A 15,052-nucleotide genomic window follows, 5' to 3' on the forward strand; every position below is an offset into this window, starting at 1 on the left:
ATTATTCTTCCAGCCACTCCCTCAGGCTCAACCTGGAGTCTTTAGGATTGAACCTCTGACTTTAGGGACCAGACAGGAGTGAGTGGCCGAGTGTCCACCTGGTCAGGGGAAGAGGGAGACTAAAAAAAAGCAGCGCGGTCAGTTCCTATGTGCCGGGGCCAGCCGTGGTTTCATTTCAGCCCCGCGTGAAGCTGCTCCCTGAGGCCCTGACTGTGGCCTCAGGACTAGGTGACGCCAGAGAGGAGAGGTTCGGGTCAGTGTCGGGACGTGCGGCCTTAGGCAGCTGGACTAACGGGTTGTCGAGCTGATGGACGAATGACCTCCCAGAGAGTGTCCGAGGCCCCCCTTCTGCGCACGCCCCGTCCACTTAGGAGGTGGGGGGACATGGCTGTGGGCAGGGCGCCCTGTGTGCGGGTGTAGACACAGATCCCTGGGCTGCTCTCGTCCCGCTGCCTTGTCCCCTCACAGGCATTCAAACCCCCAGCAAAAAGGGAACGAGGACGATGAGTAGGTAGAAAGCAGCCCCTCTCAGACTGTAGCGTGGGGGGCGTGTGTGTGCCTATGTGACCCACCTTGTGCAGGAGTCACCCGGGGACGTGTTAAAACACAGATTCCTGGCCCCACCCCCGGAGACCTTCATTCAGTAGGTCTGAGGTGGGCCCTTAAATCTGCATTTCTAATGAGCTCTCAGGGCTCACTGATGCTGCCGGTCCAGGGACCACACTTTGAGAACCACTGGAGTCAGGGATCCTTTCTGCCCGTTTACTGCTCTGGTCATTCACTGTGGGTGGTGCCCTTAGTGTCATCAGCAGTGACGTTGGATTGACTGCTGTGGGGATGGGAACATGCCTACAAGGGGCCTGCCTTGCCCTGTCCACCAGAGAGTCTGGGTGAGGGGGAAAGGGCAGAGGCATCCGAAGGGCCGTGCCCTGTCCCGGGGCTGGGCCGTGTCCTCTCCTGCTGTGGGCTGCTGCTTCCTGTCTGGCCCCCAGCTTCCCCGAGTCCTGCTGATGCAGTAGACGGCCTGCTGCACCTCACCCTGTTACGCTGCTGGTTCTCAGCCTGAAGGGGCACAGTTTCCATCAAATTAATTTGCACTTGTCGTGCAGACTCGTTAGAAACACTTAAGTGTGTTTCGGGGTCTTGGCACAGTGACCCAGTTGGTGGTAGTCAGCCAGGGACGGGAATTCAGGGTCTCCCATCCCTTTGCCATCTCCATAGCACCCAGTGCCATGTGGACCCGAGGTGTCAGGCTCACTAACTCAGGCCTGCACGGGTTATGCAGTTCGTGACGGGACTTAGGTAATTTTTATCACAGGGGAAGTTTAGAGCCAGAGATCAAGCTTCTGAGGCCTGAACCATTTTCTTACTTGCTCCCATGGGAGTGAGTCTAAAAACAGCCGTAGCTTCTCCCTGAAGTCAGGGGGGATTTCTTGCGGTGACTGACAGGCAGACGTGGAGCAAGTGGCCCCCGGCGCTCAGAGACCCCTCAGAGGGTGGCTGGAGGAGCGTGGACTCACTTTCCACCGGCACCTTCCTTGTAAGTTCAGAAGAAAGACAGGAGCTGACTTGCCTTGGGTGCAGGACATGGCTGTGTTCTGGGAACTCAGGGGCTGTGATGGTTTTGGGGGTTAAGTAACTGGCATTTCGTCAGCCAGGCGTCAATGGCCATCAGGAGAGGAGGGCAGAATACACACAAAATGAAGGTGTTTGGGTTGAGACTTTCCTAGGAACACCCACAGTTAAGAGCAAGATGCCTCCTTTTCATTGCCTTATTTTACTGGCTCATTTCCTTCATGACCAACGCTTCTGAGGACCAAAAGGGACTACAGTCTATTTGTAGAGTCATTTATGTGGACAAACCTAATCCCAGTAATTTCTAAATCTATTGCTGAGGCACTAGTTTTCTAGGTGGGTACTTGCCTCACGTACGGAGAGGGACACATGTATTATCTGCGATGTTAAGGGTCATAAAATAATGCTTCTCACATGTTCAGTCATATCTACATCTGATGATATGGATGAATCCAAGGACACCACTTCTACAACCTTCAATACCAAGCAAAACTGAGCAGTACATTTGAAGAAACTTTTTATCTTGAAATAATTTCAGACCTACAGAAAAGTCGTAAGAACAGCGGAAAGGACTCTTACACATCATTACCCGGATTCACTAAATGTTAACATCTTGCCACACACACCTATGCTTTATTTATTTCTGAATCCCTTGAGAGTAGGTTGTATACATCTATTTAGTCTATTTACTTGTTAATGTTTCAGGATGTTTTCCCAAGGAGCACATATATTCTCTTACGTCACCACAGGGTAGGTACACATTCAGGAAATTTAACATGGACACAGGACTTTAATCAGATCTGCAGCCCATATTCCAGGTTTATCAGTTTTCTCAGTAATTAGTGTCCATCGTGGCTCCTTTTCCCCTTCAGTCCAGGATCCAGGCCAGCATCCCATCTGCATTTAGTTCTCACATTTCCAGTCTCCTTTAATCTGGACCAGTTCCTCTGCCTTTCTGTCTTTCCTGAAGTTGATGTTTTTGGAGAATGTAGGTCTTCTTTTTCTGTAAATTGACTGTTCCTCATTTGGGAGTTTCCTGGTATTGCATTATGATCAGGCTCAGGGTACTGACCCCTGGCCTGAATGCCGATCAACCATGTTCTTCTCAGAGGTCCTTCCCATCTGGAAGTCCCCAGTGTCCCTCGGCCCCTCATTAGTGGTATTAGTTTTGATAACTTGGGTAAGGTGTTCTTCAGTTTCTCCACTTATGCTTAATATGTTTTACTTTTCAACTAACAAGTGATTTATGGAGACACTTTGAGACCATGCAAGTATCCTACTCCTCATCAAATTTTCCCCCAAGATTTATGGCCAGTGGATGATTTTTGCTGAATAATGTTTTACTATGATTGATATAAGATGATGATTTTCCACCACTCCCTCCATGTTTATCAGTTGGTGTTTTCTGTAAGGAAGAACCCTCTCTTCTCCCTGTCCCACACGTGCCCCCCGGCTAGCCATCTACCCAGGCAACCACCTACCCGTGCACCTGCCCACCCATCCATCTGTCCATCCACTCATCCACCCATCCATCCAGCTCTCATCTGCATAGATTCATGGATTCCTATTTTATTCATCAGGTTATAATCCACTGCTGTCCTTACATTATTTATTTATTTTTTAACATCTTTATTGGAGTATAATTGCTTTACGATGGTGTGTTAGTTTCTGCTTTATAACAAAGTGAATCAGCTATACATATACATATGTCCCCATATCTCTTCCCTCTTGTGTCTCCCTCCCTCCCACCCTCCCTGTGTCCTTATATTATTCGATGTTCAGATTGTCCCAGATCTGTCCAGAGAGAGTCCCCTCAGGCAATAACAATAAGTAGTTTTAAGTTTGTTTTTTAAGCTTCCAGTGTCAAATAGGTAGTTCTAAACAATAAGGCAAAGTCGTTTGCAGGTAGTTACGACAGCTCAGATTTTAGGGGCAGTCAAGATCCCTGGAGTTGCAGAAGAGGCCGGAAGCGGTTTCTTTCTCCCGGTTGGCTTAGCCTCACCTCTGCACCACAGAAGGGTTTGTGGATCTGATGTGGGCCTCGTGGTCTTACCCTGAAGTTTGTCTTCTGTTTGTAGAAGAACCCAGCCCACGTGGTCCATGCTGCCGTTAGGACGGGGCTGAAGCAGAGCCAGACTCAGGCTGCAGGACCTGCGTTCAGGGCCCGGCCGTCCTGAGCTGTAAATGGGCCATGGAGGGGCCGAGTGGCTGCTGCTTGTGGCCTGGCTGGCAGCAAGAGGGCGAGTGGGAAGGCCAGCGTGTACTGGGTTCGCAGGGCGGGAGGAGTCACCGGTGTACTTTCTCTTTGATTTAGGTGGGTTCCCATCATCTGAGACTCAACAGAGGCCTGGAAGCCAACGCCCCTGCTTTCGACAGGTAGGTCGTCCGGCCGCATCCTAAGTCTGTTGTCCTTCCTCCCATCAGACAGTAGCACAGGAGCCAGGGTGCCATGGGAAACGGGAGACCCCAAATCTGGAATCTGAATCTGCCTTTTACTTTGGTTCTTTATACAAAAAGCCAGCTTACAAAATGGAATTTTTACTTGCTCTCAGTTTTCCCTGAAGGTTCATTCATAAATGCTCAGGTAACACTTTGCAATTATTTTATCTTATCAGTTCCTTCTGCATTGAAGCTTTATCTATTTGTCCTGGTTAATAAGGGATCATCTAAACTATAGGATATTTCTAAGCTGGTTTGTTTGTGTTTTTAAGGTAACATATTCCCAGGCTTTAAAAAGTCACAGTGTGGAAAGGTATAAAGGAAGAATTAGAAGTACCCTAACTCCCAATTCCCACTGTTAGTTTTCTACATATCGTTCTAGAAAAAATTCTGACTTATACATAGTTTTTTTTTTTTTTTTTTTTTTTTTTTGCTTCATTGGGTCTTCATTGCTGCGCGTGGGCTTTCTCTAGTTGAGGCGAGCGGGGGCTACTCTTCGTTGCGGTGTGCAGGCTTCTCATTGCAGTGGCTTCTCTTGTTGCGGAACACAGGCTCAAGGCGCACGGGCTTCAGTAGTTGTGGTGTGTGGGCTCAGTAGTTGTGGCTCGCAGGCTCAGTAGTCGTGATGCACGGGCTTAGTCACTCCGTGGTATGTGGGATCTTCCCGGACCCAGGGATCGAACCCGTGTCCCCTGCATTGGCGGGCGGATTCTTAACCAATGTGCCACCAGGAAAGTCCCCATAGTTCATTTTTTAAAACACAAATTGGATCATTACACACTTACTGTTTTACAACTCGCTTAAGAAAAGCCATCGCTAACCTGAACTCTTGGTAATTTGTACTTGAAATAGTTAATAGCTTTTTAAAATATTTGTTTTTTTACTCTAAATGTTAATTTTAAAATAATCTTAATGGGTATAAAATACTTCTCAAAGTAATTTTTTTTAAATTTACTTTATTATTTATTTACTTTTGGCTGCGTTGGGTCTTCATTGCTGCACGCGGCTTTCTCTTGTTGAGGTGAGCAGGGGCTATTCTTCGTTGCGGTGTGCGGGCTTCCCATTGCAGTGGCTTCTCTTGCTGCGGAGCACGGGCTCTAGGTGCGCGGGCTTCAGTAGTTGTGGCTCGCGGGCTCTAGAGCGCAGGCTCAGTAGTTGTGACGCATGGGCTTAGTTGCTCCGCGGCATGTGGGATCTTCCCAGACCAGGGCTCGAACCTGTGTCCCCTGCATTGGCAGGTGGATTCTTAACCACTGTGCCACCAGGGAAGTCCTCAAAGTAATTTTTTTAAATGTTTGAATCATTCTAGCTGAAGCTTCATTTGGACTTTAAATGTGCTTGCAGCCTTCTTATTTACCTTAAGGTTGGTGACACCAGCCCACCTGTGCCCCCCTAATTAGCATGTTACACACAGGGCACACTCAGCGCTGAGCAGCTCAGACTCCCCACCTGAGCAGGGCCTGCTCTGTCTGCACCTGTCAGACCTCAGGCCAGGATGCACCTTCTCCGGGGAGGAGGAACCAAAAGAGCTGGAGGGGCCAGGCCACTGCATGTTATTTCTTCGGCACCTTCCCCCGGGGCTTCCACATAGCATGGCTCCAGGGGCCGTGCACAGCCTATGGCTGTGAGGAGGCCCTGATCACCCAGATTCGATCCAGCCCTGCATCCTCCCCCTGGGAGGGACTGCAGACAGGACAGGGCTGCCAGGTGCATGGCCCTGGAGAATTCTTCGTGGGGGCGGAGCCCTCGGGCGGCTCGTCTTCCGCTGTCTGCAGAGGGACATAAACTTCCCACTTCAGGATCCATATTCCTCTATGCGGTGCTGTCCCTCCGAGTTAGTAAGAGAGTCCCTTTTTCTCTTATTGGGCTAAAAATGGTTCTTTTGTGATAATTAACTTTAAAAAAATTCCGTTTATGAGACAAACGTGTTATTGTAGAAATTTGGAAAATACAAAAACTGTTTAAAGAAGGAAAGAACTTAAAATCACATAAAATTCTACCACTTTTAACACTGTGGTGTGTTATTTTTTTCTCGTTTTAGATGTTAAGATTGCAGTATTAAATTAATTTTACATTTGCTTTTTGCATTGTGTATTTTCCCTTTTTAAAAAAACTACATTTAAATATTTCTAACAGTATTAAACTTATAAAGTTACTTTGCAAAAGCTGCTGGTAAAAGACAAATATTAGAGTCTCTCCCTGCTATTTCAATATCTGTATTTAAAAATAGTCTCTGGTATACAAAGAATTTTCCTAAAAACTGAAATTTCATTATACCTTCTGGTTGAGGTTAAACATCATGAAATGCAGCACTTAGATGAAAACATTGGGCCCTGAGGTTGATGCCTCTCCTACCAGTTTTTCTAGTTCCGAGAAGGTACCAAGTGAAGTGGATTAACTTCAGAGATACGTACGTCAGAGTTATAAGGCTCTGTTAATGAAAGGCCAGATTAGCTGTTCTGGATCTAATGGAGGACTTTACAGAAAGTCCAGCATATCCTCCACCTGATACCACGTGTGTTTAGAAGTCTGATGTGCTGTGTACTCTTGGCCAGTGCCTTTCGTGGGGAACAGCTCATCCAGAACCTCCAGTGCCTGGCAGGTCCCCTCAAGGGCGGGGCCGTCAGTGTGTGTCGCGGGGACATGGCATCACGCGCGGCCCTGCTCTGTTGCAGGCACATGGTGCTTCTCAAGGAGCAGTATGGGAAGCAAGTGGTCGTGAACCTGCTGGGGAGCAGAGGCGGAGAGGAGGTGCTCAACAGAGCCTTCAAGGTAACTGGCTTCCCCGCCTGGGGGGCAGGGAATGAGGGAGCCGAGGGGCCCCTGCTCAGGGCGGGCTTCCATGGGGACTGGGGACAACAGCCCTGCTTTCCCCATGCTGGGGGAGACTTTCTCCATCAGAGCTTCAGCATTAGGTGATTTGGGCTACTGACAAATGCAGTTTAATTTTTGTAAAGCAATGGTTGGGAGAATTTGCTCAAAATGAAAACAAAGCATCTCCCATCTCCAGTTGCATTTCCTCCACTGCTCCCCACTGGGGCATCGACCACTCGGGATGGCCAGGCCTTTCCCTGGCTCTCTTGGACGGACACACACACGCGCGTGAATGCACATACACATGCACGTGCACACGTATGTTTGGGCTTCACCCCGCGCATCCCCGACCTGCTCAGGGAGCCGGAGTTCCCTCTTCCCTTGTTGGTCCGGCCCAGCTGCTGGCCAGCACCTTCTGGCACGTTCACACAGACACCCGCAGGGCACTTGTGCCTAAGTGGCTCTTCAGAGCCCCTGCTCGGTTTAAAGCAAGCAACCCTAGATAATGTCCTCCTGTGAACTTGGAGCCTTCAAGTCATTCATCCTTGTCTGGGCTGCCCCTGAAAGCTGCTTCCTGTGTCCAGCTTTCTGTGGGCTCCCCGCGGCTTCCGGCACACGTTCAAGGGAGATGCATGGAGAAACCCTGGACAAGGAGGGAGCAGTGAGCAAAAGACTCCGCCCACCTCGCCTGCATCTCTCCGTTCCTAGTGCTCCCACGTGTATTCAGTCTACTGTAGACTGAGCGGTGGGCTGTGGGCCTCCACAGTCCTTACCCAGCAGCCCATGTTCCCTGCTGAATGGGAAAAAAACCCTGTGGTTGTTCAGAGCTCAAGAAAGCCCCTTATGGAGAGAGTTTGAAGTCACACCTCACTTCACGGGAAGAGTGTTCCCTGTGGTCCTGGCCCCTGGCCAGTAGAAGCTGAATCCAGCTGGGTGCTCATTTCTCCCTGTTTAGGAAAGCCATGTGCTTGGAGCTGAGACTTTCTGGTGGCCAGTTTCACTTGGCCAGACCTGCTTTTCCTGTTTGGTTTGTTGCTATTGGCAACAAGCTCGAGAAGTATCTCCACTGCCACCCATCTGGGCAGCCGTGTTGGCAGCTTATTTTAAGGAAGAAGAAGGAAAAAAAAAAAACCCTCAAGAATTTTTCCCCTTTATGCCTTGATTCTGGGGAGAAGGTGTCCTCAGCACGCCCCCATCAGCTGGTGGGCCCCTGTGCTGGAAAGGCAGGAGATGACTGCAGGCCTCTGGCCCAGCAGGGGAGACCAGACTCCTGGGCAGGTAGGAGGTAAGAGGTGGACCTTACCTGGAGAGACCTGGGTCGTGGTCCCAACTGGGGTATCACATAGAAGGAGCTCCCTCAGCCTGCCAGCTCTGCCATGCTGAGGTCCATGCACAGGCAGCCGGCGTGTGACCCGTGGTTATCAGGCCACAGGGCACCAGGCACTTGCTCCAGATCATGAAGCCACCAAGGGTGAATGCTTCAGCTTGGCTGACTACTTCCCAACAAGACCTTCTTGATGACGGCAGCTGTGCGTTGATTTGCATTCCAGCACAGGAGGGATGGGCGCTCAGAGTCCTCGGGACCAGATGGCCCGAAGCCCTTCTAGTCCTTCAGAGTCACTAGACTCTGGCTGGGCCAATGCTGGACAAGTCTGACCTGAAGCCGCACAGGAGGGTGTGGTTGGCGGTCTGAGGTTGGGTGCCCTGGGAAGGCAGTGGTTCATCCTTTGCCCCGGGGCTGCCTGGTGAGAGTGCTGAGGAGTTGCTGGCTGAGGCTTCTGGTGTGGAAGGCAGACTTCTGCCAGGGCACCACGCCTGCCCGGCACCCCGGCCGTGCTTCCTCACGTCTGGCTCCGCCTTCAGCTCACATGCTGGACCCGCGCCCGAGTGGGCCCTGAGCCCCTGTCTCCCCCTCCCTGGAGTTTCACTGGGCTGCGCCTCCCCTCACTGGGCGGCCTGGAGGACTTGCCGAGGTACTTGGCCGCTTCTGAGCACGCCCTCCCGGAGTCTTGGCTCGTCAGGATGGGACTGGTTACCAGGGCAACAGGAGCTGGATTATGAGCTCCGCAGCCTGCTGCGCTGCCCTGTACCTGGTGTGCCTGTGGCACGCGGGTGCCTGCAGAACAGAGCGGTCCTTCCCCGTGGGCATCCTCCAGAGAGCCCTCTGGGCGGTGATGTTGGTGCGGGGCCCTGGGCTGCCCCGGGGAGCCACGCCCACTCTGGCTGTCTTTTGTCCAAGGTGGACCTTCTGCCCTTTTGCAGGCGAGATGCTCTTTGTGGTTTTGTCCCCAGGGTGTTTGTTCTGTGCTGCCCGATCCGGGTCGGGGCTGGTAAAGAACCGGGTCCACCGTAAGCCTTCAAGCCAAGCCCTGCCCGGTGTCGAGTGACGCAGCTGGCCGCTCAGGTGCCCTGCCACCCTCTCCCTCCCCTTTCAGAAGCTGCTCTGGGCTTCTTGCCACGCCGGCGACACGCCTATGATCAACTTTGACTTCCATCAGTTTGCCAAAGGCGGGAAGCTAGAGAAATTGGAGAACCTGCTGAGGCCACAGTTGAAGCTGCACTGGGATGACTTTGATGTGTTCGCCAGGGGCAAGAACGTAAGTCCACGGTGAGTCTCGCCTGCGTCTCGTCCTCCTGCCGGGTGAGCTGCCGAGTGGCAGGGGCTCTGCCGGGAACGTTCCCTCCCTCGCTGCTCCTACGCTTGCAGTTTCTGGGGCCGCAGGCTCGCTGGTATCGGGCACCTTGGGTTCTGGCCTTCTCCTTTCCCTTCCCACAATCGGAGATGCTTGTGAATTTTGTGAGCAGATGATAAATCATGGTTTTCTGGCAAAATGTACTGGCGGGGACCGGGTTAAACGGTGGAGCCACGGTGACCGTATAACTTATCATCCGAGCTGTGATGAAAATTAGAAAGAGTGAAGGGGGGCAGCTGGCATAAACCCGATTGCCTAAGGGAACTGGGACGCGGATTCCCTGCCCAGAGCGGAGGAGAAGGAAGTCCAGTTTCCGCAAGTCAGTACAGTTAATGCTCATTATTCACAGATTCCATATTTGCAGATTTGCCCACTTGCTAAAGTTTATTTGTGACCCCAAATCAAACTCTTGGAGCGTTCACGGTCGTTCACCAGACCTGCCCAGAACAGTGAGAAATCCGAGGCGCCTGCCGTGCGTGTTCCCGGCGGAGGTGGAGCCAGGCCCCCGTTCTGCCTTCTTGTTTCAACTCACCCTGCAAACAGGTGTTCCCGTGCCGTCTGCTTGGTGCCACATTTTCGCTCTTTTGTGCATCTTGTCGGAGGTTTCACTGTTGAAAATGCCCCCCAGGTGTGGTGCTAAGTGCTGTCCAGGGTCCTAAGCCCAAAAAGGGTGTGATGTGCCTCACGGAGAGAGTGCGTGTGTTCGAGAAGTTTCGTTCAGGCACGAGTTATAGCGCTGATGGCCAAGACTTGATTGTGGATGAATCAACAATATATATTAAAGTAGGTCTCTTTAAACAGAGACACACATAACACAAGGTTATATATTGATTAGTTGATGAAAATCCATGAACAGAGGCTCACGGGAACATAGGCCCCCAGGAGCAGTGACTCAGCGTTTGCTGCCTTGTTAACAGTTGGATTCGCTAACAGTTCACGAAACTTTCTAGAACGTAACCATGGTGATAACGGGATTTGACTGTCTTTGTGACGGCCCTGGTGTGCAGGCCGCCGAGAGCACGCTCTGGGCTCGGCCACCCCTGCAGCAGTGCTGGGACCCACCGCGCCGTGTACCGTTGCGGAGCCTCCGCTAGGGTTTCCGTGGGAAAGACAAACAGCTTAGGATCCACCGGGCTGAGTAACTCTGGCGGCTTTGGGCCGCCCGGGTGGGCTCTACCAGGCAGCCTACCAGGGAGGAGGTGAGGGGTTCTTTCTCGGGACGAGGTTCCTTGGGGGCCTGCAGTCAGATGGGCCATTGTGCCATGGCCAGTGCTCCTTCCAGCAGCACTTGTAACTTGTGTGTGTTGTTTCCCGAAGTTTTCAGAAAGGCACTTTGCGGATGAACTGTCTCGACTGCCTGGACCGAACCAACACGGTGCAGAGCTTCATCGCCCTCGAGGTGTGTCTCTCGGGCCATCTGTGTCCTGTGCCTTCAGGGGGACAGGCTGGGCTCAGCACCCTGTCGGCAAGATGAGGGAGGCCTCACCGGGCTGACGTTCCCACTGAGGGGAGGGGACAGTGATGTGTCCGGCATCTAGAGAGTGGTCTCCCTGGGTAGCTGGCTTGCCGATGCCGTGAGATGCCTTTGGCCTATCACAGGCACGCTTTCACACACTTTGGAATGCACCCCAGACATGGTAGCCCAAAGGTGCTACCGTGGCCCAAAGGAGAAACGGTAGCCGTGGGCAGTGATTATTGTGAATGTTCCCTTAGAGGAAGGCAGGGTGGAACCGCCTGAGATGAGGCTGGGTTTGAAGCCTGGGAGGGAGTTTGAAGCCTGTGGTCTGCTGCCTGGGTGGCCTCTCCTGGCTGACTGCCGGGAGGAGGAGTGGGGTCCGCGCCGCCTGCCGTCCATCCCTTGCTGTCCTGTTTGCGGGTGGTATGGGGGAGGGAGGGGGGAGGGTGTCAGAGGAGGGCTGGGTGAAGTATAGATAAAGTTGGGTGAGCTGTAGAAGCCCCATTCTCTGCTGCGAGGGTGCCTTGTCCTCTGGGGGGCACAGAGTCACCCACGGCAACCCTCTGAGTAGGAACTCGCGGGGATGGCGCCTGGTGGTGTGCCCTGGGCGTCTGTGGGGCAGCTTCCGGGTGAGAAGTTGGTGACCACCGTCCCCTCGTCTCCCAGGTCCTCCACCTGCAGCTTGAGAGCCTAGGGCTGAATTCAAAGCCCATTGCCGACCGCTTCGTGGAGTCCTTCAAAGCCATGTGGTCTCTGAACGGGCACAGCCTGAGCAAGATGTTCACGGGCAGCCGGGCCCTGGAAGGGAAGGCCAAGGTAGGGGCAGGCCGCGGGGGACGGGGGGCAGGGGGTGCCCGTAGGGGCCCCTCTCACGGCCTGTCGTCTGGCCCGTGGCAGGTGGGGAAGCTGAAGGACGGGGCCCGGTCTGTGTCTCGCACAATCCAGTCCAACTTCTTCGACGGGGTGAAGCAGGAGGCCATCAAGCTGCTGCTGGTCGGGGACGTCTACACTGAAGAGTCTGCGGACAAAGGAAGGATGCTGCTGGACAACCAGGCCCTGCTGGGTGAGGGGCTCCCGCTCTGCCTGGGGAGGTGTCCGGCTGCCCTGCCATCCAGAGGGCGGTGGTTGGGGGTGCTAGCCAGCCTTCCCACCCCTCACGTCATCCCAGATGGTGGGTGGCAGGCGCCCCCTGAGCTGCAGGGCAGCAGGAGGGAGCTTCTGTGCTCAGATCTGACCCTTGACTGTTCTCAAAGTGTCCGTGTCTTTGAACGTTAACCCATCCAGGAATCCTTCTCAGCTTGAAAGCGTTCTTGGTCCCATTGCCAACCCTCATTTGCGGGGAGTCTTCCATGAGGGTGGCCTCCTGTTTCTATTACGGCCCCAGCGTGATCAGTCTCATGGTCTGACCAGCTGATCTAAGCAGTTTGCCGCCGTGTTTCGTGTCTTAGGAGATGCTCAGCCGGGTGCAGCCACACGAGGAGGCAGAGGAGAGGCTCAGGAAAAGACAAAGTTAATACACTCACAGGTCTAGAAATGCCACTCGGGACCACATGGAAAACGCCAGGGTGGTCAGGAGCCAGAAGGGCACTTAGGCCACAGCCTTTATTGGGGTTTCCGTAGGGAAGGCTGGGCAAGGTGTAGGACTGGCTAGTTTGAGTAACCGTGGGGGCTTTGGGCCAGGGATGGGCTCTAGTTGGATGGGACCTGGTCCTAGGATGATTAAGGCAGAGGAACATCACCGCCGGGGTGTGCCGGCCAGAAGGAGGAGGTACGGCTCTGGGTGGCTTGTTTGCGTGTAACAGGCTCTGGCTGAGTCTGAGAGCTGACTTAGCCCCGGGAGGGGCAGTCTTTCCCCAGCCAGAAGGTCAGACACCACAATATACAGAAGATAAGAATGTGTCCGCAGTACCAGCTGTCACTGTGGTTCCCGGTGCTTTCTGGACTCACGTGAGAGCTCACTCTTCTACTTAATTTGCACCATTTCCAAACCGAGAGGCAGGGAGAAGTAGAGAGGGGTCCCCTGGGGTCAGAGTCGATGTCTTTGCGTGTTAACTCATCCAGGAATCTTTCTCAGCTTGAAAGGGTTCTTGTTCCCATTGCCAGGTGTCATTTGTGGCGAGTCTTCCATGAGGGTGGCCTCCTGTTTCTATTCTGGCCCCAGGACCCTGTAGAAATCTCCCAGGGATGAGGACACCTTCCACTCTCAGGGGCAAGACTGTCATGATTCCCTCAATAGCTAGAGGTTTCTTTTTTTCTTTCTTCTTTACTTGAGATATAGTTGATATATAGCATTACATTCGTTTCAGGTGTACAACATAATGATTTGATATTTGTATATGTTTCAAAATCATCACCACAGAAAGTCTAGTTAACATCATCACCACACAGAGTTACAGTTCTTTCTCTTATGATGAGAACTTTTAAGAACTACTCTCGGGCTTCCCTGGTGGTGCAGTGGTTGAGAGTCCACCTGCCGACGCAGGGGACGCGGGTTCGTGCCCCGGTCCGGGAGGATCCCACGTGCTGTGGAGCGGCTGGGCCCGTGAGCCATGGCCGCTGAGCCTGCGCGTCCGGAGCCTGTGCTCCGCAACGGGAGAGGCCACAGCAGTGGGAGGCCCACGTACCGCAAAAAAAAAAAAAGAACTACTCTCTTAACACCTTTCAAATATACAACACAGTATTGTTAACTGTAGTCACCACGCTGTACATTATATTCCCAGGACTTATTTAACAGGAAGTTTCTACCTTTTGACCACCTTCACCCACCTCGCCACACCCACAGCCCAACTTCTGACAACTGTTCTCTGCATCTATGAGTTCATTGTGTGTGTGTGTGTGTGTAAGAGTCCACATATAAGTGAGCTAGAGGTTTCTTTGGGAAAATTTTAGTGGCATCTTATCCCGCAGAGCCTGTAAACATTAGAGGGCTCATGGAAAAGAAGGAGAGACCCAGCATTTTTCCTTATAAAAATGTATAACTCTTGGTTTAGAAATTTTGGGTGTTTTTGAAAAATTAGTTTGCCCATGCTTAAAATGACTTCTTACCCCTTTTCTACTTTTTTTCTTCCATCATTGGGGGGACCTCCTATTTGGCTTCTGGTAGCCAAGGTGACATTTTGTCAGCCCTGGAAACAAGGCCCACTCAATGTGGAAAGAAGCTCTGAGTAGTACAGTGAGTCTTATCTTATTTCATAGCAAAGTAAATGTGATGGATATTTAGGCTGAGTCCCTAGTTTAAAAAATGGACTATGTTTTGGCTTCTCTAGAGGATGGACTTGGCTCAGAGGAATGATTTCTTAAAGGCTTAAGTCTGAGGTAAAACAAAACATTTCAGGCATGCAGATTGGTAGGTGGAAAATGCAAAAATGGGTGTCAGACCCTTAAAGTTCCGTGTGTATATATTTAATATGGAAAGTTGCAGTGTCCCCTTGATTAAATTCCCAAGTAATCGTGGCGTGACCACCGAAGATGAGATTCCCTGTGATCTGATGTCACAGCCTCTGTGGCTCTGTTGGGGGAAGGGTGCGGAGGGGACATTAGGGCAGAAGTGCCACAGGAAAGTGTTCGTGGGTGGTTTTTAGCCTCTTAGCACCTTTATAAGGAGCATCCACTGGTCCATATAGATGGGATTGTGCATCCCCCTCTGACAGAGAGCCTGGCCGTGTTTCTGGGGGGGGGTGCATGGGGATTGGGGTGCAAACATGGCCTTTCTGTGCCCCCAGCAGTGACTCCCAGGATCCTGCGAGCCATGTCGGAGCGCCAGTCGGAGTTCACAAATTTCAAGCCGGTGCGCGTCGCCGTGGGCACCTGGAACGTGAATGGAGGGAAGCAGTTCAGGAGCAACCTGCTGGGCACTGCCGAGCTGGCTGACTGGCTGCTGGATGCGCCCGTGTTTTCCGGAGTCTCTGGATCCCAGGGTGAGTGTGGCCGGGACAGGCAGGTGCAGACCCCCAGCCCTGTCCGCCGTCTCGCCTCGTCTGCAGGTGGACTTGGGAAGTTGGGTATTTGGCCTTCTTGCTCCTTGGAATGTTTAGAAAGCTCCGTGGAAGGTTAGACCACAGACACATTTTTTTTT

General features: G+C 52.3%; 1 protein-coding gene across 5 annotated transcripts in view; it reads left to right on the plus strand.

Annotated features, from left to right (window-relative positions):
• SYNJ2 (synaptojanin 2) overlaps positions 1 to 15,052 on the plus strand; it is a 98,857-nt gene that overhangs the window by 59,012 nt on the left and 24,793 nt on the right. For 3 of the 5 annotated variants that reach the window (XM_081250697.1, XM_081250700.1, XM_081250701.1), the window contains 7 exons: positions 3,890 to 3,951; positions 6,690 to 6,786; positions 9,264 to 9,436; positions 10,839 to 10,920; positions 11,644 to 11,793; positions 11,875 to 12,040; positions 14,700 to 14,894. In XM_081250697.1, the coding sequence (XP_081106823.1) occupies positions 3,890 to 3,951; positions 6,690 to 6,786; positions 9,264 to 9,436; positions 10,839 to 10,920; positions 11,644 to 11,793; positions 11,875 to 12,040; positions 14,700 to 14,894 (925 nt within the window). The remainder of the gene's footprint in view (positions 1 to 3,889; positions 3,952 to 6,689; positions 6,787 to 9,263; positions 9,437 to 10,838; positions 10,921 to 11,643; positions 11,794 to 11,874; positions 12,041 to 14,699; positions 14,895 to 15,052) is intronic. The other 2 variants (XM_081250698.1, XM_081250699.1) reach the window with 2 other exon arrangements.

This window comes from Mesoplodon bidens (genome assembly GCF_964165515.1).
Source record: "Mesoplodon bidens genome assembly, chromosome: 12".
NCBI classification, from domain to species: Eukaryota; Metazoa; Chordata; class Mammalia; order Artiodactyla; family Ziphiidae; genus Mesoplodon; species Mesoplodon bidens.